Here is a 26,713-nt window from a genome sequence, read left to right as displayed (position 1 = left end):
CTTAGCAACACAGGAAGGATGATTTAAATTAGATGGAGGCTATCAGCATAAATTATTAAATTCTGATGGGGGAAAAAAAAATAACAAAATCTTCATCCAGGACCAATCTGTCCCCAAAGTAGGGGAGGGGAAATGGGTAACCAGACAATCTACAGAATGACTTCCACCATCATTACAGAGAATACATCTTCCACTGCTACTGCAAAAGTCAATTGGATTTAGAACTTTCCATTGCTAAAATTTGGAATTATACAACCAAGCTGAAGTTTAATTTTATTAGTTCATGAAGTAGGAAAATTTGCAGGACCATGTGCATCGGACAACAAGCAAGTTAGAATGGGATGAACAGCCTCCATGAATTGTATGACTCTAGCTGAATGACTTCTTTGTAAAGAAAATCAATTATACTTGATAGAAAAATGTTGTTCTTTTCATTAAAAGTAATACCCAATGCTATCTACCCTGTAACATAAACTGATAAGCATTCACAGGCTTAGTTGCAGTAAAATAATCCAATTACATTAAAATGGAAAATTTCATTTAGTTTTTCAGAAACTGGCAAAATGGTAAATTTCTCTACAAAGTACTTTAACAGATTCTAATTGACAGTGCATAACGTTAGTATGTATTTTGCTGTTAGTTTGTGCCTTACCTATTTCCTCATCGCTAAGTTACAGCTCTGACTGACAACAAGCTGTGCCATTGAGTAACAGATAGCAGAGATACCAATTTCTATACACAGTAGCTATTAAAAATGTACTAACATGCAGGAAAATTTTGAATATTTGGATGTTATTCTATTTGAACACAGAAACATATCTAGAATTATTGCTAAGTGCCATCCCATACCTACTAGCAGAAGCTCGATGCAAATCTGTACCTGTCTTTGTATCACAATACATTACATAACACAGATATGTACCAAAAAGTTAAAAGCTTGGATTGGAATTGAAAACAACTTTGCTTCTTCAAATTTTATTTATACTCGGCTCTGTGTTATTCCCACTTTGCTTTAACACTGCACTAGCAAAAAGCTAAAGTTGCACTTCCAGATACATGCGTAAAAAACTGGATCCAAAATCTGCTTGGCAATAGAAGATGAAGGTTTACTTTTGACGTTGGTTGCCTGTGACTGGTGGTGTTCCAAAGGGAGAAATGCTGGGATCCTTGCTGTTTGTAAATAATTTGATTTGAAAAGAAGTTGCATGATCAGTAAGTTCACACATAATGTGAAATCTGGTGAAGTTGCTGATGGTGTGAAAGATGTTCTTAAACTATAGGGTGATATTGATGGGCTGAGTAGCAGCGATGGAGTTTAATCCAGACAAATGCGAGTACTCATGAAGTACTAATAAAGCTAGAACACCACAAATGTTAGGGTGATAAGGTGCTGAGAATCAGAGGAACATTAAGATACAAATTTACAAATATTTGGAGGTGCACCAAGAGGTTGATAATGAGGTTAAGGTATATGGGATACTACGCTTCATGAATACAAGCACAGGAAAGCTAGCTCCAACTTTATAACACATCAGTCAGACCTCAGCTGAAGTACATGCATTTCTAGTCAGCACACTATTAGATAGACAGGATGGCAATGGGAGAGGCTACAGAAATTCACGAGGAAATTGCCTGGGGTGAAGAACAGCACTGATTGAATGGAAAGGCTAAGTCTGTATTCCTTGTAGCAGAGGAAGTTAAAAAAGGCATGTTACAACTACATATAATTGAGATTATAGACAGGGCTGACTGCAGGAAATTATTCTCTATATCAGAGGCAGATAAAACTAGAGGACATAGGTCGAGGATAAGGGGTGAAATATTTGAAGGATGAAAGGGGGCCTTTATTTTCTTTAGTGGTATCTGGAATACACTGACACAGTGAAAAAAACAGTTGCTTACAGCATTTAAAGAGAGTCTAGATAAGCAATTGAAATCACCTAGGCATACAAGGCTATGAGCCAAGAGCTGGATGTAGGGATTAACATAATGGGTTAGTGACCACTGGGTGGTGTGGACATGATGGACCAAACAGGCTGTTTTCTTGTCAAATGATTTTATAACTAAAATCATAGGACTTCCTTTAATATCAGCAACAGCTCAAGATATTCAATGACTAAACATTGGGAAAAATTAATTCAAAGAATAAGCAATGTGTCAAAAATGGTATTTTAGAAAACATGTTCAGTATAGATGGTAATGTTTTAACTAACTACACAAGTGATCAGTTAAACCTTCTGGTTCCTGGCTGAGTAACCAAGTCAGCAACAAACTACTGTACCTTTCCACATTAGAAACCTCCTGGATGAAGTCAACTCTATTATTGGCAGAAAAAAAACCTTCAATATGATGGGAACATCTGTGATGTACAGCCAATAAGTGATGCAATTAGGACAGGCCCACTCACACATAAAGATGTCAGCTGTCAAAACTTTGAATCATTTTGAATGCCTCCTGTATTCAAAGCAGTAAAAAAAAAGATGGGTTCACTCGCCCCATCACTGAACTATTCCCACAGCCTATAGATTCATTTTCAAAGTCTCTTCATTTCATGTTCTTGACATTTATTTCTTCCATGAATTTTTTCCCCTTTTGTTTTTGTACAATTTTTTGTCTTTTGCACTTGTACAATTTTTTGTCTTTTGCACATTGATGGTTTGTCTGTCCTGTTGGGGCAGTCTTTCATTAACTCTACTGGGTTTCTTGTATTTATAGTGTATGCCCACAAGAAAATGAATCCCAGGGCTGTATATGGTGACATATATGTACTTTGATAATAAATGTTATTTTGAACTATGATTACATTACTGAAATTTCATTAACTTTAAAAACACAATTGCCTTTTAAAAAAAAGTTAGAGAAACAACTCAAACATTACTAATACTTACTTCAGTCCCTTACAGCTGTTCCTCTGTATTGAAATTAATAAATGTACGTATCACTGGTCAATTGCTGGAAATTCCTACTACTTCTTTAGACCTCATACAATACAAAGCCAGAGCTGAATCTGAGATTCAGCAATGACTTGCTGTCAGGAGGATCAAGACCTCTGTATTCACACACACACACACGGAAATCCTGAACTTGTTAGACGGAAATGCCAGCAGTTCCAAGTGGAATTGACTGCATTTTACTGAAAAAGGCAATAGCTTAGATTGATAAAACTCCATCACAGCACTAAGATGTCATAACCAATTAGAATCTAAAGTTAGTAGCACAACATTACCACTGGCAACGGTTCTGCTATCCCAAATGGACATAAAGCACCTCATGGCACCATTTCTAGGAATGTTCTCCTCAGTAATCTAGTTAATATTAATATATTAACTCCCTAAATATTACCGATTTTCTCATCATGAGGCCATAAAAATGAAATCCATGCTTTTTGTAATTTATACAAGCCTGTTCACAAGTCTTATTTCATTTTGTACTGCCTTATTGGCCAATTTAAAATCACATTTTTTAAATGCACTTTCAGCTTTTGCCTTCTTTTCTGGAAGCATCTCAGGATCAAGGACACTTTGCTTCTACCCTGATTTTATTCGTTCTGAAGTAATTGAGGAGGCCAATTCGAGCAGGAGCTGCCCAACAAGGTGAACATGTAGATAGATTACAAAGAACTTTACTCCTATGCCTCTTAAGTGCTCCTAATGCCTGGATTGACTACAGTTCCACCTTCAATACTATAGTTCCAAGCAAACCCATCTCCAAATTCCCAAACCTGGGACAGAAAACCTTCCGTTGCAACTGGATCCTTGACTTCCAGACCAAAAGACTGCAATCAGTTAGGATGGGCAGCAAAACCTCCCCACGATTTAAAAACTTTATATGTTAATGAATATGGCAGACAGCTTTTATAGAACTTCCATTAAACTAATCTTTCACAAAACCCAAACCCAATTTGCAGGACTACTAGAATTCTGTATAATCAAAATTAATTGAAAAGCTCATGTGAAGTGTATAGTTGTTTCCCTTCTGTGAAGAAAAGCTAACTTTACTTATCAAAAGTTATGCACTTGTTCATGCGGGTCAAATCCATTTTTATTGCACAAAACCTCTCATTTCACAGTTCTTGCATCAATAAATAAAACATTAAATTTTTCCCTCATTTTCATCACTTCTGCACTAAACCTGCATAACTGCACAACACATGACACAATCATGAACACATTTTCATTTCCTTCCCCAAAACTTAAGATTTTATTTTGTAACAAATCACATAGCTGCATTTGAAAAACACACAAGCAAAACAAATTCAGTAGTTGCTGGAAATCCAAGCAACACACACACAAGTGCTGAAGAAACAAGGGTTTGCATTGATTATTCACTGTATTTGGCCTGCTGAGTACTCCAGCATTTTGGAAAATACACTATGGAATCTGCACCTAATCTTGCTATAATATTCATATGACTGCATTGATACTTTAATTAAACATTACGTTGCAATTTGGTAGCACATAGAAAGGCCACATACATTTGCCCACAAGCCGCCAGTGTTGGATACCTCTATAATTTGTGCCATGGACAGGAAAAAAACGAAAATCTAACTGGATTTTTCTCAAGCTCCAAAAGATTATTAGCATAAAATCAAGATACAGTTCTAATATCTAATCAAATTAATGAATACCTTTAGTCTCAGAAATTTGTGTCTCTATGCAAGTGCTGCAGAGTCTAGAATAGTAGGAAATGCTGCACCTTTCTAGTATGTTTCAGTACACTGAACTCCACCTTCTGTACATTGAAAGTTGCTGTGCATGCCTTTCCAGCTCTCATTTAGATTTTTATATCATTTTATCATTGCAACTGAGACAAAGGCACACCTACAAATGACATAGCTACCGTAAACAAGGAAGTTGATATGAATATCCGAAACAGGACTTCAAGTGAAGCAAAATAAAGTGTACTCACAGTTATGGCACACCACAAAGTGCAAGGGTTTGCAATTATTATTCACTGTATTTTTGCTGAAAGGGTGTTGGGCATTTTTTTTTAGGCATTTACCCATTGTAACATTGAAGAGTTTGCTAACCAACCAATGCAGAGATCATACAAATAGAGTTCTTCCTCAAATTAAATGCACACCAGACACATAGACCCAAAGCCAGAAGTCAGGTGCAGATTGCCAAGAGCAAAGGAACAAAAACCTTCTTTCACATACTCTCAGCTAGGTCTAGGTGCCTTCAGCTACTATTGAACTGATTAAAGCTTGAAACTGAACAATACAACTTTCCATAAACTTAACTATTCAATCATTTCCCTCTCCATAAAGTTTTGGAATACCAAATTATCAATGGTTGTGAGTTTAAAAAAAAATACAGCCTCAATGCTAGCTACCAATTCACAATGTTGATCACATGCATTATTTCAGAAGAACTGAAAAAAAATTCTGTCTGCATTCAGAAGCTTTTAAGTGTTGCTAATAAACTAGCACCTGCTCTAAACTAGTTTTTAAATGCAATCATCAAATAGTTGTGTTAAGTCAATTTATGATTGATGCTTGCCATGAGGTGATGAGAAATTTGTCAAAACATAGTCTAAGTAGCAAGTCACAATTAACACTGCTCCCCTCCCAAATGCTGTTAATTCATGCTAACTTCATTGGGAATGAGAACCACCACTGAGAAATTTAGGTTTAATGAATAAAACAATATCAGGGGATGAACTGCTATTTCACTCAATATTCACTCATACACAATTCTCAGCCGGGATCTGCAAACTAAAGTTGACAACTGCTCTTCCCTAAAGTTCAAAGGGCTTCACAGCTACAGAAGTTAAGATCAGTTAATGTAGCACAGACCAAAACTTGAACCTGATGAAGAGATTGCAGATACTGGAATCTAGAACAAAAAAATGTAACTGCTGGAGGAACTGAGCGAGCTGAGCAGCATCTTAAGGGCGTGGGTGGAGGAATTGCTTCAGCTAAAGAATCTATATCAAAACTTAAACATGCCTGCTTACAACTCAGTGCTACCCCAATTAGATACTCACATAATAAATGCTTAATGCAAAGTAAAAAGTATGCTATTAGATCATGACTAATTTCAGTGTTACTTGTGAAAATATACTTGAAAAGTTTAAAATGCAAATAGTGCTGTATTGTAAGAATTTATCTTAATCAATCATAAAATGTCCAAGTAATATTGTCATGATCCACTAACAAAAAGGATGATTTTCTTGCCCGTATGGATTTTAAAATTGACTCCACCTAGCCACCCAATACAGGTCAGCAATTTGGGCTATAAAATTGATTACTGAAACATTATTTTTCTGGAAGGTAAAATAGAAGATAAATATTTCAGATTTGTCTGTATAAATGCACTTCTTCACATCATACCTGTTAAATGTGTTCTCACTAGCAATGTACTTATCCAGTCGACCCAACGGTGTTAACATCTCGTCTTGAGACACAAAATCCAAGGCTGAAGGTATAATAAGGACATCAGACTCTGAGCTGTAGTCATCCACACCAACTGGCAGAGACATCAGAAATGTTATTTGCAATTGCAACCTGTTTAATCTGTAAATCTGAATGATTCCTTACATACAGTGCTGACATATTGGAAAATCCACATAAACTCAAACCACCGGCCTGATCACAGTTGATATTAAAAACTCAAGAAGCTATAGGCTGTAAAGCATTGCTTGCTTCTACCACTATAATACTTTGATAAATTCACTGACAATTACAAACACAAGACACTGCAAATGCTGGTATATGGAATGAAAAGCAAACTACTGGAGGAGGTCAGCATGTTGAGTAACACCTATAGGTGGTTTCAGGACAAATAGCTGACATTCCCGGTTAAGACCCTGCATCAGGACTGAAAGTGAAGAGGGGAGATGTCCGATATAAAGCAAGGGAAAGGAGTGAGACAGGGACCAGTAACACAGAAAACACGGGAATCTCTCTCCTTTAATGGCTCCTAAAATCATCTTCTTTATTGGCTTCCAGCAATTGTAGCCTTTTTATCCCTATTCATTATCCTCCATCTCCACCTTCACCCTCCACTACCCACACCACCCCCAACGTGGCTCCATCAGATCCCTTCCCCCCCCCACTTGTCTGCCTATCACTCTCCTGCCTCTGTCTTCCAACTCCACTCATTTCCCTCCCTTACTTGGCTGCTTCTAATATCATCATCCCTCATATCATCTCAAATCCATCTCTTACCTTCAGGCCCAACTTGCCTTACCTAACAGCAACACAACTCCTTTTTCCCTATTAGATGCTGCTTGACTGGCTGAGTTCTTCCAATAGATTGTTTACTGCTCACTGAAATATATCTCCAATGATTTCACAAAGCCAACTGTATAACCACATTAATGAGACCTTCTTCTAGGCTTTCAACTACACAAAACATAGCTTATATGATTAAGTGAAGCTACTATGCAGCTGAATTACTAGTCTCAAAATTACTGGAAAGGAGGAAGAGAACAGTAGTCCCTTCGTCAATTTTGTCAAGATTTCCTGACAAACAATAGTTCCATTGTAGCTTTGTTAACATCAGAATCAGGCAGCTGATTTAGAAGGGAGTGTTCTTCCTCCACATCTGCTACACGCTCAACCAAAGCCTCAGTAAGTTAAATCCCGAGACCTCAAATGATTTAAGAAAAATACAACGTAATCCTTTCTCTTGAAGATTCAGCATTCAAGTAGCCTTTCCAAAGAGATGCTGAATTAACCTGGAATAAACAATCAAATTTTAAGTTCTTTCCTGATTAGTATTTGATAATAGCAGTAAATGGATGGTTGCCCAGTTGAGACAAAATTTCCTCTTGGTTAAACAATTTGCCAGAATTAATAATACACAACCTTGAATGGTCTTAGAGAACACCCAATATCCGAGAAACGGGCATGAAATTCTTGACTGAGCCAAGATACAAAGGGAGTCGATTTTCGATTTAAAGAGATGCGCAAAGAAGCTACAACCTCTGCCTTATTTAAATCTGCCATTGACTGACATGTTCCAGGGTGTAGAAATACATGCTGAGGCTCACACTGAAGCTTGGTGCACCCAACACAAAAGCTGTGGTGAAGGATCACAGTGTAGGCTCCTTCCGATACTGCACATAGAGGCTAAATCAAATATAGAAGCCCCGAAACATAGAAATGGCGCATCACCCCCGGGGGCCACAATTAGCAATGGTGCTATGGTTTGGAAAAAAATCAAGTTACACTGAACGCTTTGAATATAAATAATATATTATGTTTATTCTTGTATCCTTTTTATTATGAATCAAATTTATTTTTGAAATTAAAAAATAAATCCTTAAGAAACTTAATTTAGATTGCTAAAAATTTTCCAAACTAACTCAATATTAAGACACAGAATAGATAATCAAGTTAAAGTGGAAGACCAAACCAGAGTTCTGATGAGGAAACTGGTAGGAACGTGCCAAGCAATTTAGTACAATAAATTATCCCATTACAAACTTCTACATGTACTCCATATCTTTAACACAGTACAAATATCTCCCTGAAAGCTAAACTGATAAATAAAAAGTGAATTCATATGAACATTGGTAGTGCATAGAGTTCTAATTATTCCACACCCACAATCATTTATTACTCTGTCCTGGATGGTCCCAAGCCTGGATGTGAAAGGAGGAAGATTGGGAATGGGGCTAGCAACCCCTACAGGCCCAGGACAGAGGACTCTGTTGATGGCCTAAGTCCCAGTAGAGGTGATGGGATTAAGAACAATCATTTATATCCTCGAGCCAGTCAGTTGTTAAAGTGGTTTGCATGCATGACTAATTCTGTTGAGCAATAAGCACAGGACCAGACTCAATATTGACGTAGAGGGATTATAATCAGTACCAGATGGATATATGGACCCTGTACAGATTACAGAGGAGGTGGTGTTTGCTATCCTAAGGCAACTCAGTGTGGATAAATCCCCAGGGCCTGACAAGGTGCTCCCTTGGAACCTTCAAGAGGTGTGCAGAAATTGTGGGGCCCTAGCAGATATTGATATCATGCTCAGCGACATGAGAGGTACCAGAGGATTGGAGAATTGCCAATGTTGTTCCACTGTTATAAAGAAGTTGTGAACATAAACCAGGAAATTATAGGCTGGTGCGTCTGACATCAGTTGTAAGAAAGTTATTGGAATGTATTCTAAGGGACTGGATATACAAGTAGTTGGATAGACATGGACTAATTAAAGATAGCCAGCATGGTTCAGTGGGTGGTAGGTTGTGCCTAATCAATCTCATAGAGTTCTTCAAGGAAGTTACCAGTAAAGTGGATGTTATCTAAATGGACTTTAGCAAGGCATTTGACAAGGTCCAGCATGGAAGGTTGGTCAGGAGGTTCAGTCACTTGGCATTCAAGATGAGGTGATAATTAGATTAGACATTGCTTTGTGGGAGAAGCCAGAGGGTGGTAGTTGAAGGTTGCCTCTCTGACTGGAAGTGGTGTGCCGCAGGGATCAGTGCTAGGTCCTTTGTTGTTTGTCATCTATATCAATGATCTAGATGATAATGTGATTAACTGGATCAGCAAATTTGCAGATGGCAGCAACAATGGGGGTGTAGTGGACAGGGAGGAAGGCTATTCTGGCTTGCAGAGGAATCATCAGTTGGAAAAATGGGCTGAAAAATAGCAGATCGAATTTAATGCAGACAAATGCAAGGTTTTGCACTTCAGTAGGACCAACCAGGGTAGGTCTTACACAGTGAACAGTAAGGCACCGAGGAGTATGATAGAATAAAGGAATTTGGGAATACAGGTCCATAATTCAGTGACAGTGACAGCACATGTAGATAGGGTCGTTAAGAAAGCTCTTGGCACATTGGCCTTCATAGATCAATGTAATGAGTACAGGAGACCGGATGTTATGTTGAATTGTACAAGACTCTGGTGAGGCCCAATTTGGAGCACTGCATGCAACTTTGGTCACCTACCTACAGGAAAGATGAAAACAAGGTTGAAAGCATATAGAGAAAATTTACAAAGATGTTACCGGTTCTGGAGGACCTGAGTTACAGGGAAGGCTGAATTGGTTAAGACCGTATTCCTTAGAATGTAGAAGATTGCAAGATTTGATAGAGGTATATAAAATTATCAGCAGTATAGATAGGATAAATGCAAGCAGGCTTTTTCCACTAAGGTTGGGTGGGACTACAACCCAAGGTCATGGTTTAAGGGGAACACGAGGGAAAACTCTTCACCCAGAGGGTCACAAGAGTGTGGATTGAGCTGCCAGAACAAGAGGTGCATGCAAGCTCAACATCAACTTTTAAGGGAAGTTTAGATATGTACATGGATGGTAACGGTATGGAAGACGATGGTCCCAGTGCAGGTCAAAGGGGGTAGGCAGTCCAAATGGTTTTGGCATGGACTAGATGGGCCAAAGAGCTGCTTCTGCAGTGTACTCCTCTATGACTAACTCTACGTCATAGAATTCATTTGCTGTTCTCTATTGGCTCAAACATGGAGTAAATGCCCATGAAAAGAGGCAAATCAGCACTAGAGTTCTGATGCCTTCTATTAGACCTGTGTCATGGAATGTATAGAGCCTACAGGAAGGATAACAACAAAGGACACAGGTGCTGCAAATTCATAAATAAACTTCATTAATAAATCAAGCTTCATTATCATAATAGCTAGCCTTTTCACTTTTGGATGGTGCCAACAATTTAAAATGCTACCTCAAACATTTTCCCTCTCGTTTCCCATACCCCTTCACCCTTACTGCAACAGCGGTAACATCTAATAAAGTTGGAAGGTTTGTTCAGATGGTTTCCTTTCTTGGACTCCAATTTGATCCACTATCAATGACCATGCTGTTATTCAATGTTTACAGGTATTACATCTGGCGCATGCTAGCAATATTTTCAAATACACTTTCCAAGTATAACTGCTACTACACTCTTCCCTACCCTTCTTCAGAAGATGCATTAATTTGTAACTTACCGGATGTCTACATGTTCTGTTTCATTTCTACAGTTAAAACAATGAATCAGAATATGAAGACTATTTAGTTCTCACTGCCATCACTAAAAGCAATACTAACATCAACCTTGGTTTTATTGGACACTCATTTCCAGGGCCCATTTCCTTACATCTACAAGTCTCTTTAACTCATACTTCGTTGTTACTTACTCTGGTAAATTCTCTCGTTAGTTTTATACCATTTGTTCACATCAGATTCGACTAACAACATTAGATTGAATATTAACAAAGTCGAATCCAATCTACAATGAACAAAGGTATTATTAATATAACATTCAGTGCATGGGTTTACTTTTATTTCACATTAGCTGAAATTTGCTTTTATCACCATTGATCTGTGAAATTGTAACAAATAAAATATAGCTAAAAGTCAAATAGGGAAGTTTAGATAAGTGGAAAAAATGGATCCTTTACATACTTTAGCAAAATTTAAAAGACATTTTATGAATAACATGCTATCATGCCACTACATTGCAGTTACTAGCCACATTACAGACGATATTTCAAACTACTTTACTAGGACTGTGGGTGGCTTACAATGTCAATTGCAATTCTAAAATGGTAATAGGAAATGCATGAGTTGGCAACTGTGATGAAAGCCTTTCAAGTATTCGAATCCAGATTACCATGTCATTATTAATAAACAAGAACAAGGTTGGAGGAAATATACAAGTGAGAGAATAACAGCCTTCATAACTGACGTTTACTGACAATGCAGCAAAGAAACTTTGCTTATGCTGATCTGCACATTAGCCCATCCTCCCACGTCAAAAACTGCAAACAGGATCTTTCAAGTACTTGTGCAAAAAAAACCCTGTTTTTATGTAGATCTAAAAACTCAAAAATTGCATGCTATAAAACACCAAAAACTAGGTTTACAGAATTACGTCCTGAAAATATTCTGCAAAACACTAAGATGAGCTATCTTCTCTCATCTACCATAAAAGGTAAGGTATTGCTAACAATTGAACCATTGAATCCCAATTTGCAGCCAACTTCTTTGAATGCACTAGCCCTCATATATTTCAAATGGGTACAGAAACCAAAATTAAAAATCCATCTTGTAGAAAATTCTTCAAAATAGACAGGTGAACTATTTTAGGATTCTGCCAATGCCACTTGAAGGTGTGTTGTGCACAACAAGATCAAGTTAGCTACATTAAATTATCTACCTTTTACCAAAGGCACCTCAATTTACAGTGCATCTCCCGAATACTTAGATGATATCAGGAAATCAAAGAAAAATCAGATGCAAATCTGAAGTCCACTAGGTCACAAGCTCTCACAGTGATGATTCATTATTTAACACTTCTACAATATGTACTATATTTTAAACATTTAACAAGCTATTAAAAGGTGCTGAAAATATGACCATAATATACAGTAACACATCTGAGCTTGTGGATCACATCAAAAATGTCACCATGTATTGCATACAAAACACAGTCATCTACCATCTTTCATGCAACAACCAGGTTAGTAACAAGATATTAGATAGACCTTCCTTTGGTCCAAAAACTGCTTGGTTCCTTATATTCTCACAATTAACAGCTCCTCTACACATTGGATATACATGCAGGAAAGACTTGTGCACATGCTACAACGACCACTGCTGATGCATCGATCACCACACTAATGGAATTCACTAAAAAAGTAAATACCACCCATTGTCATAAACCTGCTATGTAAATAAATACTATCAAAAATAAACACACACGAAACAGAAGATCTACAACTATACACAAAGTCCTCATTATCTGCAGTTCTGTGCACTGGCGACTGAACAATGTAATGCTGGCTGCCTTGGTAAATACAGCAGAATCCTCTTTCCAGGGTCCAGTGACTCCTACTGAGCTAAAATGCCTTTGATGCTTTCTGCTGACAGGTAAGGAAATATCAACAATGTGCGCCCAGAATTGGGAACAACAGGGCTCAGGAATGTGAACAAGTTTGTAGTCAGAGCCAGGGATTGGAATGTGCAGTTCGAAGCCAAGGTATTGATCAGGAACATGGGGAGATTTAGGGCTAGATCTGAGTCAATAGTATGCATTAAGTGCAAAGTCAGAGCTAGGGTTGGGACTTAGGTTGCATTGTAAAGCTAAACATACAAGCTGAAATTACTCATGGAGGGGTTGGCTGCTTTATACACTGGAATTGCTTCATTATTCTCACGTACCAAGATACAGTGAAAAGCATATCTCACATATTGTTCATATAGATCCAATCATGACACAGTTCATTGCACTAAAACAATAACAGACTGCAGAATAAAGTCCAACAACTACAGAGAAAATGCAGTGCAGGTACAAGTTCAAGATATAATGAAGTAGATTGTGAGGTCAAGAGTCCATCTATTGTATGAGGGAACGGTGGGGCTGAAGCTGTCCATGAGCCTGGTGGGAGGTGCTTTCAGCCTTGTGCATCTTCTGCTATTTACAAGAGGGGAGATGAGAGCATGTCTGGGGTAGGCGGCGTATTTGATTATGCTGCCTGCTTTACTGAGACAGTAAGTATAGACAGATTGCAGCCATAGCGTCAATATCACTGGCCTTGGTGCGGTGCAAGTGCATTTTTTTTAATCCATAGGAAGTCCTATCTTTTGCAAATAGTGAGGTCTTGGTGTATATTTTAGAAAATCTGCCTGTTGAAACATGAAGGACAAAAATCAATGATCACTAAAACGTGTAAAATAGGAAAGGAACACGTGATTAATGCAGAGATTTCATGACCAACTGCACTATTTTCTAGCTCAATTTAAACATGAAAATATTCCATAATAAATCATGAAAACCCTACTTTTTTAATATTCACTGGACTAAACTCCTGCTACCACTTGACAGCTTATGACTGAATTCAAAAACAAATAAAAGGGTGGTTTTAATTTCCTAAATTGCTTCTAGAAAACTTGTTGGAATTTTAATCATGTTGACAATATTTCCAGGTCTTTATTTTAATAAATCAGACTATCAACAGAAAACTACTGCAACATTTGGGCTAAAGAAGGAAAATTAATTCTGACTGGTTACCTACTGGAAACAGGCAACAGCAAAAGAGGATAGGATCAGGCCTTGGCTATGATGCAGTTGGAAAGCCTGCTACCACTCACCATCCAAGTCACACATGAAAAATGGGCACTTGGACTAAATACTGGAGCGCACCCGTAGGTACAAAACGGCAACCCAGCATGGAGTCAAACAGCACCTTAAAAATAAGCGGAGGGAGGAAAAAAAATCAACTGGACGCCAGTGGTCTGACAAGTACTTTGACACTTTCATTGCGCAACTCAACGCACTTAATCCTGGGCAAACCCTGTGAAACAACAGTACTCCAAACATTTTTAACTGAGACAAAAAGTGACAGCAGACGATTCAACTAACACATTTCCGATTTCAAACCCTCGCATTCTTAAAATACTTTAATGATTTTTACATTAAAATACTAATTATAAAAAAACTATTTATACCAATCCCTTCCTTAAAATTTATTTTAAAAAGACAATTCATTAGCGGCTGAAATTCTGCTTCAGCTCCGACTAACCCCCCCACCTTTCTTCTTGCAACTACATTCCCTCGAAAACAATAAAACCAAACACTAGAAACATCTTAACTGTCTCCGGCCTTTCTCCGGCTCCGGTGAATCATGTATCTCATGCATCTGGTCGGGTGGTTTTCGAAGGGGCATTTAGGGTTTACTCCCCACCCCCCGTTCTGGCACTGCTGCCAACTCCGTGAGGGCGAACTCACCGAAAACGGAGCGGAGGGAAAAGCCTGAGGGGACGGGAACAGTCGCCCGGGGATCGGCCCTGAACCCAGACCCTGGATACTGACCCCTGGGCCCGGGATCCAAGGAAAGGAGGCCAAAACCCGGGCCTGGAGCAAGACCCCAAGCTTCCCTTCCTACCTTCCCCTATCCCAATTCCTCCGGACCCCGCCCCTGAGGACCCGGGCCCAGACCCCACTCACATCCGTCCAGTTCTTCCTGCAGCTCCTCCTGCACCAGCGACAAATCTGCAACAAATCAGGCGGGGGAGAGAAAGATGATTTCAAACATCGAGCCCGGAAAAATGGAAATGTAGAGAGAGAGAAAAAACTCCTCAAAATTTAACAAGCAAGTTTTTCCTTGTAAAACGTTTTTAAACTAAAAAAATAAAATCTCAATATACACTTGTCGAAATTAAACATTAAATGCATGCAAACTGAATTTGTTCAGATGACGATTTTTTCCAGTATATTAATTAAATAAATAAATAGGAGCCAGCTCTCCCCTACCCGCCATCTTGCCCCCCTGGTCCTACATTTAAAACGCTCCGCACGCCCTGGTTGTATACATGAACGTGTGTGTCTCTACGAGACCAGCCGGACAACGCACATTGCACCCGAGAAAAGGGCCCGCTGTCCCAGGGATTGAAGCACCAGAGCCGAGCAGAAAGGTGTATGAGCGTTAGATTTGATATTTCCTTTTTATAAATATATATGAAGCCTTTTAACATGAACAACTTTAATGAACATCTAATGATAACTTAGTGTAGTTCTTTTATAGACCAATAAGAGTCGTAATATCTCATGGAATAATAGAAAACACAGGAACTGCTTAGCAGAATTCAGATTTCCAACACCCATTATAATTCGCGCTAACATTTATGGGAATCAATCAGTAAAATTAGAGGAATTCTAATATGATTGAAACCAGTTCTGATGAAGGGTCTCAGCCCAAAGCATTGACTGTTTATTCGTTGCCATAGATGCTGCCCGATCTACTGAGTTCCTCCAGCATTTTGTGTGTGTTTGCTATGATTGAAACGATTTTAATTGTTTTGGAGATTATATATGATAATTATATAGTCGCCCATCTTTGCCTATCTTAAGAAAATGAGGCCCCTCCTGGTGATAATACAGTGTTGTTGAGTAGAATAAACCAAAGAAGGCAATAGTAATTCTTTAAGGATGACGTTTAGGGATACACAATAGAATAGGGGTGGAAGTCAAAATGGTTTCCTTAAGGGGAAATCTTGCGTGACAAATTTGTTGGAATTCTTTGAGGGAAAAAAAACATGTATGATAGAAAAGGACAGTCAGTCGATGCTGTTTACTTGGATTTTTATAAGGCCTGTGACAAGCTGCCACATATGAGGCTGCCAAACAACATTAAAGGGCATGGTATTACAGAAAAGATACCAGAATGGATAGAAGACCGGCTGACTGGTAGGAAGTAAAGAATGGGAATAAAGGGCACCTTTTTTTAGTGGTGTTCCGCAAGGGTCAATGTTGGGTCAGCTACTTTTCATGTTGTATGTTAATAATCTGGATGATGGAATTGATGGCTTTGTTGTCAAATTTGCTGATGATACAAGGACAGGTGGAGGGGCAGGTAGTGTTGAGGAGGCAGAGGCTACACAGAAGGACTTAGATTAGAAGAATGGGCAAAGATGGAGTAGCTGGAATACAGTGTCAGGAAGTGTATGGTCATGCACTTTTTCAGAAGGAATAAAGGCATAGACTATTTTCTAAATGGGGAGAAAATTCAAAAATCAGAGGTGCAAAGGGACTTAGAATCATTGTGCAGAATTCCCTAAAGGTTAACTTGCTGGTTGAGTCAGTGGTGAGAAAGGCAAATGGAATATTAGCATTCATTTTGAGAGAACTAGAATATAAAAAGCAAAGATGTTCTGTAATGCTGAGGCTTTACAAGTCACTGTTCAGATCACATTTCAAATATTGTGAGCATTTTCAGGCTCCCTTTCTAAGAAAGGATGAGCTAGCATTGGAGAGGGTTGAGGGGAGGTTTATGAGGATGATTCCAGGAATGGAAAGGTTAACATATGAGGAGCATTTGATGGCTCTGGGCCTGTACTCGCTGTACTTTGGAAGAATGAGGGGAATCACAGAGAAACCTACCGAATATTGAAAGGCCTAGGTAGAGTGATCATGGAGAAGATGTACAGACTCAGAAAAGCTATCCCTTTAGAACAGAGATGAGGAGGCATTTCTTTAGCCAGAGGGTGGTGAATCTGTGGAATTCATTGCCACAGAGAGCTGTGGATATATTTAAATCAGAGGTTGATAGATTTTTGATTAATAAGGGCATCAGAGGTTACGAGGAGAAGGTAGATAATGGGCTGAGAGGTAAAATAAATCAGCCATGATTGAATGATGGAGCACGCTTGGTGGGCTGAATGACCTAATTGTTTCCCTATCTCTTACGGCATTGTGATCTTATTTCTATATTGAAGCAGTGCATGGCTTCGGGAAGGGAACTTGCATGTATCTGCTTGGACCTTTATGTCCTTTTTGTCAGTAATGTTAGATCCTGATGTTTTTGATCCAAGGGTTGTTCGGAAGTCAAGAATGAGGTACAAAACTTGTTGCTTACTATAGTTTATTAAGCATAACAAGAATGAAATGAGGATGAAGGAAAAGATGGCGGGTAGCAAAAGAAAAAGAACCTAATGGTGGAGGGAAGAACAAAAGAGGGTGACGGGGGAGAGGGAATGCAATTCTAACCATTTTGCCTTTGTAATGAGGGGCTCTACCAGTCAAGGTTGATCATGGATATTGTGTCCTACCTGTTTAGATACACAAGCCTGGGCAGTACAATATGGAGAGCAAGCTCCCCCTCTCCGCGCATCTGATGAACCCAAAGGAACAGCAGAGACTGACATAGTTTGGTATCAGCAGCATCACAGCGGTTGCCAGTCAACATTAGACTCAATGTAGGTCTGCCTTAGGGACTCCAGCACTGAGTTTTTCCTTGGGTTTACTCCCAAGGCTTTCCCCATGAGTGGGTATAGCTGCAAGGCAGTGGAAGTTTGAGATCAGAGTTTTCCTTCTCCTAGGTGAGCTTCCAACTGGCTAACGAGCCCCACCTGCCCAAAGTGACTGGTTTTAAGGCACCAGTAACCTGCCATTGCCCCTTCTCCTGTCAGTAGAAACAGTTCTGCCGGGCTTAGTGGCTAAGCTACACATGAAGACCGGGAACTGGACTTAGTTGTCAGAGGCTATTTGAGGCACATGTCATTGGGAGCATTTAATTGGCAATGGGAGCATTTAATCGGCAATGGGAGCTTGACTCCATTACCACCCCTGGCAGGTACAACCGTAAGGAACTGCATTTGGAATATCCTGCAAGGAAGCTACAATATTTACTGTAGAAGGTAGAAAAATAAAACAATATCCAACAAACTTTATCTCTTACTGTAAAATGTGCAAAGTTGACAATAACTTTGTGATATGGGAAATTAATGAGGCCATACCTGGAGTATTGTGTACAGTTTTGGTTATCATCTTAGAGGAAAGACATCATTGTGCTGGAAAGAGTGCAAAGAAGATCTACAATATGCTGCCAGGGCTTGAGGGCCTGAGCTATAGAGAGAGGCTGAACAGTCAAGGACTTCATCATTTGGAGCAAAGGAGACTGAGACGATCTTGTAGAGCTGTATAAAATCATGAGGGACATATACAGGATGAATGCACACAGTCTTTTTCCCAGTGAAAGAGAATCAAAAACTAGAGGATATAGGTTTAAGACAAGAAGGCAAATATTTAAAAGGGACCTTAGTCATAGAAAAGTACAGCACAGAAACTTTGGCCCATCCAGTCTATGCAGAAATCATTTAAATTGCTTACTCCCATTGACCTGCAATGGGACCAGAGCCCTTCATACCCCTACCATCCGTGTACCTATCCAAACTTCTCTTCAATTCTGAAATCGAGCTTGTATGCACCACTTGCTCTGGCAGCTCATTCCACACTCTCATGACCTTCTGCATGAAGAAATTTCCCCTCATGTTCCCTTTAAACTTTTCACCTTTCACCCTTAAAACCATGACCTCTAGTTGTAGTTCCTCCCAACCTCAGTGGAAAAAAAACAGCTTGCATTTACCCTATCCATGCCCCTCATAATTTTGTATACCTCTATCAAATCTCCTCTCAATCTTCTATGTTGCAAGGAATAAAATCCTAACCCAGTCAATCTTTCCTTAAGACTCAGGTCCCAGCAATTTCTGCAATTGCCTCCTCCCGGATCCGAGGGAACGCATTGTCAGGCCCTGGGGATTTATCCACCCTGATTTGCCTCAAAACAGCGAACACCCTCCTCTGTAATCTGCAGAGAGTCCATGAAGTTGATGTCATTTTGCCTTACTTTTATAGACTCTGTGTCCGTCTCCTATGTAAACACAGATGCAAAAAAATGCATTTATCATCTCCCCCATCTCCTTTGGCTCCACGCATGGATTACAGTTCTGATCCTCCAGAGGACCAATTTTGACCCTTGTGATCCTTTTGCTCTTAGCATAGCTGCAGAATCCCTTAGGATTCTCCTTCACCTTGTCTACAAGGACAACCTCATGCCTTCCTTTAGCCCTCCTGATTTCTTTCTTAAATGTTCTCTCGCGTTTCTTATACTCCATAAGTACTTAATTTGTTCTTAACTGCCTATATCTGCAATGCACCTCCTTTTTTTCCCAACCAGGGTCTCAATATCACTTGAAAACCAAGGTTCCCTACACCTGTTATCTGCACCTTTTATTTGACAGACACATACAAGCTTTGTAATCTCAAAACTTCACTTTGGAAGGCCTCCCATTTACCAAGTACACCTTTGCCGGAGAACAGCCTGTCCCAATCCTCACTTGCCAGATCCTTTCTGATACCATCAAAATTGGCCTTTCTCCAACTTAGAATCTCAGCATGCAAGCTAGGCTTATCTTTTTGCGTATTTACTTTGAAACTAATGACATTGTAATCACTAGGTGCAAAGTGTTCCCCTACACAAACTTCTGTCACCTGTCTGTCTCATTTCCGAATAGCGGATCCAGTATAGCACATGCTCTCATGGAGGACTTCCACGTACTGATTTAGGAAACGTTTCTGAGCACAGTTGACAAACTCTATCCATTCTAGTTGTTTTACAGTACAGGAGTTCCAGTCAATCTGTGGAAAGTTAAAATCACCTACTATAACAACCTTATTTTTCTTGATGCATTCTGCAATCTCTCTACAAATTTGTTCCTCTAAATCCCTGGAACTGCTGGGTGCTCTGTAATATAGCCCCATCAACATGGTCATACCTTTCTTATTACTCAGTTCCACCCATAATGCCTCACTAGGTTATTTCTCCTGCCTGTCCAGACTGAGCACAAGACAGTTTCCTTGACTAGTAACGCCGCCTCTCCTCTCTCCTGTTCTGTCCTATCTAAAACAACAAACCCCGGCATACTGAGTACCAGTCCTGCCTGTCCTGCAACCAAATCTCGCTAATGGCTACAATATCTTAATGTCATGTGTTGAGCCATGCCCTGAGCTCATCCGCCTTTCCTACAATACTTCTTGCATTGAAATATAGGCAGGACAGGCTATTAGTTGCACCATGCTCAATCTTTTGATTCCTGACTTAAAGGTCTTAACAACATTTGTCTCCACAACCTCTCCAACATCTGTTTTGGAATTCTGGTTCCCATCTGCATTCCAAGAACTCTAGAACCACCAACTACGTCAGGAATTCTGCGAACTATTTACAGGAAGTGTTTATAGGACCTTGCTCAGTTCCAGTTGCCTCACTACAGGAAGGATGTGGAAGCCATAGAAAGGGTGCAGAGGAGATTTACAAGGATGTTGCCTGGATTGAGGAGCATACCTTATGAGAATAGGTTGAGTGAACGTGGCCTTTTCTCCTTGGAGCGATGGAGGATGAGGGGTGACCTGATAGAGGTGTATAAAATGATGAGAGGCATTGATCATGTGGATAGTCAGCAGGTTTTTCCCAGGGCTGAAATAGTTGCCATAAGAGGACACAGGTTTAAGGTGCTGGGGAGTAGGTACAGAGGAGATGTCAGGGGTAAGTTTTTTACTGTGAGAGTGGTGAGTGCGTGGAATGGGCTGCCGGCAAAGGTGGTGGACGCAGATACGATAGGGTCTTTCAAGAGTCTATTGAATAGGTACATGGAGCTTAGAAAAATAGAGGGCTATGGGTAAGTCTAGTAAGTTCTAAGGTAGGGACATGTTCGGCACAACTCTGTGGGCCGAAGGGCCTGTATTGTGCTGTAGGTTTTCTGTGTTTCTATAACTCTAGTTTAAACCCCCCCCCCCCCCCCCATTGTGAAGCACAACACTAGCAAACCTTCCGACTAACATACCACATTTCTGTACAGGTCCCACCTTCTCTGAAAGAGAGCCTAATGATCCAAAAATCTGACGTCTTCCCTCCTCAGCAACGTGTTAAGCTGTATAACCTTCCTGTTTCTGGCCTCACTAGCATGTGTCATGGGTAGCAATCCTGAGACCATAACCCTGGATGTCCTGTCCTTTAACTTAGCATTTAACTCCCTGAACTTATTTTGCAGAACCTCATCTCTTGTCCTACCTATGTTATTAGTACCTACATGAACCATGACCTCTGAATGAGGGGCAACTTCATTATGCAGAGGGTGATACACATACAAACATGCTGTCAGAGGAAATGGTTGAGCAAAGTATAAGAACATCATTTAAATATAGTTGGAGAGGCACATGGATAGGAAAGTTTTAGAGTGATATGGACCAAACCTGGGCAATCGAATTTAGTTTAGTTGGGCATCTTGGTCAGCATAGACATGTTGAGCCAAAGAGCCTGTTTCTAATCTGTATTATGACAACAAGAAAAATATTTCTTCAACTTGAGTTCAACCTTGTGCATGAAAAAAAATTCTTGAATTGGCACAAAGTATGAGGGGTGATTGATAAGTTTGTGGCCTAAGGTAGAAGGAGTCAATTTTAGAAAACCTAACTCATTTATTTTTCAACCTAGTCCCCTCCTACATTTACACACTTAGTCCAGCGGTCATGGAGCATACGGATCTTGGACCTCCAGAAAGTGTCCACAGCAGGGGTGATTGATAAGTTTGTGGCCTAATGTAGAAGGAGATGAGTTATACAACTCTCGTTACATGCACGTGCAGTTCAACTCTTTGAGTGATTATGCAGAAAGTTTGAAGTTAATAACTCATCTCCATCTACATTAGGCCACAAAATTATCAATCACCCCTGCTGTGGACTACTTCTGGAGGTCCAAGACGCTGACTAATACAAAGAAGGGATCCGTATGTTCCACGACCACTGGACTAAGTGTGTAAATGTAGGAGGGGACTATGTTGAAAAATCAATGTGCTAGGTTTTCTAAAACTGACTCTTTCTACCTTAGGCCACAAGTTTATCAATCACCCCTCGTAATTCCACCCTTCTTATAACAATCATGAATAAGCTAAATACCTTGCTTCTCTGCTTTAACAACTTTGATAAAATGCAGAATACCTTCTGCTTGGTTCCTGACATTACAACAGTGTCTATACTTCAACTTGTACTCTGAAAGGCAGTGAATAAATACAAGAATGTTCTTTTCTTTTAACAAAAGAAAACTCATAAAAGCATTAGCAACACACATCAAAGTTGCTGGTGAACGCAGCAGGCCAAGCAGCATCTGTAGGAAGAGGTGCAGTCGACGTTTCAGGCCGAGACCCTTCGTCAGGACTAACTGAAGGAAGAGTGAGTAAGGGATTTGAAAGTTGGAGGGGGAGGGGGAGATCCAAAATGATAGGAGAAGACAGGAGGGGGAGGGATGGAGCCAAGAGCTGGACAGGTGATTGGCAAAAGGGGATACGAGAGGATCATGGGACAGGAGGTCCGGGAAGAAAGACGGGGGGGGGACCCAGAGGATGGGCAAGAGGTATATTCAGAGGGACAGAGGGAGAAAAAGGAGAGTGAGAGAAAGAACGTGTGCATAAAAATAAGTAACAGATGGGGTACGAGGGGGAGGTGGGGCCTTAGCGGAAGTTAGAGAAGTCGATGTTCATGCCATCAGGTTGGAGGCTACCCAGACGGAATATAAGGTGTTGTTCCTCCAACCCGAGTGTGGCTTCATCTTTACAGTAGAGGAGGCTGTGGATAGACATGTCAGAATGGGAATGGGATGTGGAATTAAAATGTGTGGCCACTGGGAGATCCTGCTTTCTCTGGCGGACAGAGCGTAGATGTTCAGCAAAGTGATCTCCCAGTCTGCGTCGGGTCTCGCCAATATATAAAAGGCCACATCGGGAGCACCGGACGCAGTATATCACCCCAGTCAACTCACAGGTGAAGTGTCGCCTCAGCTGGAAGGACTGTTTGGGGCCCTGAATGGGTAGCCTCCAACCTGATGGCATGAACATCGACTTCTCTAACTTCCGCTAAGGCCCCACCTCCCCCTCGTACCCCATCTGTTACTTATTTTTATGCACACATTCTTTCTCTCACTCTCCTTTTTCTCCCTCTGTCCCTCTGAATATACCTCTTGCCCATCCTCTGGGTCCCACCCCCTTGTCTTTCTTCCCGGACCTCCTGTCCCATGATCCTCTTGTATCCCCTTTTGCCTATCACCTGTCCATTTCTTGGCTCTATCCCTCCCCCTCCTGTCTTCTCCTATCATTTTGGATCTCCCCCTCCCCCTCCCACTTTCAAATCCCTTACTCACTCTTCCTTCAGTTAGTCCTGACGAAGGGTCTCGGCCTGAAACGTCGACTGCATCTCTTCCTACAGATGCTGCCTGGCCTGCTGCATTCACCAGCAACTTTGATGTGTGTTGCTTGAATTTCCAGCATCTGCAGAATTCCTGTTGTTTGTTTTTCATAAAAGCTTTAAATTGTCATTTTCAGTTTTAGCAGTTATAGAAATAACAGTGCCTCAAAATTTGAATTAAGTCCCATGTTTGTAGGAAATTCAGGAGTTAAATACAAACATTAGTTGGAATGCTACCTTGACCATACTTTTTTTCCACCCTGCAACCTGCTTGGACTCCATTCCACTATCACAGTTCCTTTGCTTTCCATCACATTTGCTGCAATGATAAGATATTGGCCCAGGTGCCTCTTCCTTGCCACTATAATGGACAAAGCCCTTGACCATACCTCATCTATTTTGTACACCTCTGTTTTCACCACCTCTCCTCTTGAGCAGAATTCCCCTAATCCTTGTCTTTTATCCTACTTCCAGCAGATCATCCTTCACAATTTTCAACAGTTCCAATAAGATTCTATATTTCTGTACATCAGCTCTATACTTCCCTTTCGGCTTTTCAATGAAACTATTGTATTGATGACTCCCTGTTCTGCTTCCAGCAACCATTCCCCATCAAATGAACCTTTCTTATTCAAAACCTCCCCTTTCACCTTCTACTTTCCCACAAGCTACGGACCCAAACAGTCTTTTCACCTCTGGACTAATTATCACCATCCCCACCAACCAGGCTATGCTCTCTCCTTGTTACTACCATTGGGCAGGAGGTACAAAACCCTTAGGTCCTATACCACCAGCTTCAGGAACAGTTATTAGCCTACAACCATCAGGCTCACGATCGAGTGTGGATAACTTCACTCACTTCAACACTGACCTGAATCCACAAGGTGCAGACTGACCTCGAGGCACTCAGCAACTCATATTCTCAGTGTTATTTACTTCTTTAAATTATTTGCACAATTTGTTTTCTTTTGCATATTGGTTGTTTGTCAGTCTTTGTTATTTACAGTTTTTCATAAATTCTATTGTTTTTTTTAATTTTTCCTGTAAATGCTGCAAGAAAATGACATATCTGTGTTTTGAAAATAAATTAATTTTGACTTTGAAGTGTGTACTGCATTCAGTGTTCACATTTTCTATTTCAAAGGTGACTCCACCTCAGTCAAGAAGATTTTGGAAGAAATGCTGATCAGGTGGGTAGGAAAGTGGTCAGTGTAGTTCAGAGGTGTTTAAGGTAAAACATTTACAAGGGACAAACTACATGGGGATTCTGCAGGAAAGAAGGAGAAAATTACTTATGTGTACGTAGAGATGTAGCAAGTTGAGTATATGCTTGTGACGTTACTGCAGGTCAGTTTTTCATTGTACCTGTGCATTTACAGTAAGTATTTGTGCATAAAGCAGTAAACCCAACTTGAGAAAGCAGAGAAACAAAACAAAAATACTGAGCAGGAGCAGGCCTTCTGGCCCATTAATTCTGCATCACCATTCAAATGATCATAACTGATCTGGATACAGGGACCAAAGTCCCTGTGTTTTTGCTCGATGGCATTATATCTAGCTTGAACTTGTCATAACCTGCAGTACAATAAAAAGGATGATGATAATGTGAGCAGGTGCTTTTGTTTCTATTTTGTCCTTACATCTTTTCTTTTTTCTCATGAATATTTATACCAAAGCATTAACCCATTTTGCTTTAGCAGATAATATTTTGACATTATTTTTCTTGGCATAATTATTTTCAATCAGGGTCCTTGTGCAAGAAACAAAGAAAGTTAGCATGCAGGTATAAAAAAGGCAAATGGAACATTGTCCTTTATTGCAGACACGGCAGAGAGGATGGAATGTAGAAGTCTCTTAGTCAGTCCCTCTCTCTCTCTCACTCTCACTCTCACTCTCTCACCCCAAGATTGTGAATGTGCAGTAGGTCTATACAAGTCACACAACATTGTGGGCTGAATGGCCTGTACTGTCTGTATTCAATACAATGCAATATATGGACTCAGTGAGGAAGTGCAGTTGCAGAAGTTCAGCCTTATTCTAATGAATAGCAGAGTAGACTTGAAGCTCTGTATCTACTGTTTTCCGAGGCAGCCACATTTTTAGCTTCACATGCATTGCAAGCTTCCTTGGTACTAAACCCCATCTAGTGGTCCAACACTAGAAGCATAACTGCAATCATAAATGGCTTGCAGTGAGAAGCTTTGCCAAGTATGAGAAAATCTGGCGTAGTTCTTCTGCAGATGGAGGTGCATAAGTGTGTGTAATGTTTCTGATTTAATCAGTTACGCATGGGCTTTCAAATGATTTGAACTGCCTCGGCACCTTTCCAGTTCTGAATGAGTCCTTTGCAGCAGCACAGGTGTAGGGATGTTTGTACTTGACCCGAGGAAAACTTTCAGCATCTTCTCTTTACATGCTAACTATTGATACAACCTGATGTCATCTACATTGAATTCTCCAATCTCCGATAATGTGTCCCCCTCTGTACCTTTGCCCTCTCCTCCTGATCTACCCAGTTCCTCCTACAACCATCATGGCCTCCCCACATCACCCTGTTCCTTTTTCCTCCACCATCTGCCCACAGTCCACACATTCCTCCCACTGGATCCCTTTACCTGACTCTTCTCGTCTATCCTCCCCACCTGCCTGACTTGATTCTATGCTCTGCCTTCTTTTCCTATCAGATTAAATACCTGAAGCCCTTTTTTGCCTCCACCCATCACCTCCCAGCTTCTGCCGCTATTTCCACTCTTCCCACCTCCATCTGCCTATTGCTCCGCCTCACCTGCCCCTCCCTTTCCTCTCACATCTTTACGCTAACTATCTCTCCTCTGTTGATGCAGGGTATATTTCAGACAACATCGACGATCCCCCCCCCCACCCCCAGATGCTGCTCAATTCAGAGACGTAAATGTGCAGAACGGCAACTGCAACAGCGACAGCTGCAGCTAGTGACAATGGGGGGTCTTTGTGCTTACTTTATAGCACAGCAACGGGCCGTTCTGGCCCAACAAACCCACGTCCCCTATGACACCCATATGCATGACGAGAGTCCTTGGCGAGGATGGTTTTGGACTCAAATGCTGGAGTATCCGAGGCTAAGATTGAGACACGGAATAAAACTGGGTCAAGAACTGAGCAGGAAACAAAACATTAGATGATATCTCCATTTGGACTTACATTTGACCACTGAGGCTCTGTTCAGCTGCTCTTTAAATACTTAATTCCA

General features: G+C 40.4%; 1 protein-coding gene across 5 annotated transcripts in view; it reads right to left on the bottom strand.

The window, feature by feature from the left end:
* ppp4r1 (protein phosphatase 4, regulatory subunit 1) overlaps positions 1 to 15,250 on the bottom strand; it is a 72,959-nt gene extending 57,709 nt beyond the window's left edge. For 2 of the 5 annotated variants that reach the window (XR_011886099.1, XM_072258963.1), the window contains exons 1-3: positions 15,229 to 15,250; positions 14,923 to 14,967; positions 6,335 to 6,470 (exon numbers count right to left, since the gene is read on the bottom strand). Coding sequence is in view for 3 of the 5 variants with exons in the window: in XM_072258963.1 (XP_072115064.1) it covers positions 6,335 to 6,470; positions 14,923 to 14,967; positions 15,229 to 15,235 (188 nt within the window). In the remaining 2 variants the exon portion in view is untranslated. Of the gene's footprint in view, positions 1 to 6,334; positions 6,471 to 14,066; positions 14,484 to 14,567; positions 14,684 to 14,922; positions 14,968 to 15,228 lie in introns of those variants that run through there. The other 3 variants (XM_072258994.1, XM_072258975.1, XM_072258984.1) reach the window with 3 other exon arrangements.
* Positions 15,251 to 26,713: the final 11,463 nt, after the last annotated feature.

Source organism: Mobula birostris, chromosome 1 (genome assembly GCF_030028105.1).
Source record: "Mobula birostris isolate sMobBir1 chromosome 1, sMobBir1.hap1, whole genome shotgun sequence".
NCBI classification, from domain to species: Eukaryota; Metazoa; Chordata; class Chondrichthyes; order Myliobatiformes; family Myliobatidae; genus Mobula; species Mobula birostris.
Note: the sequence above shows the minus strand (reverse complement) of the source record. Positions and strands in the feature narration are given on the sequence as shown.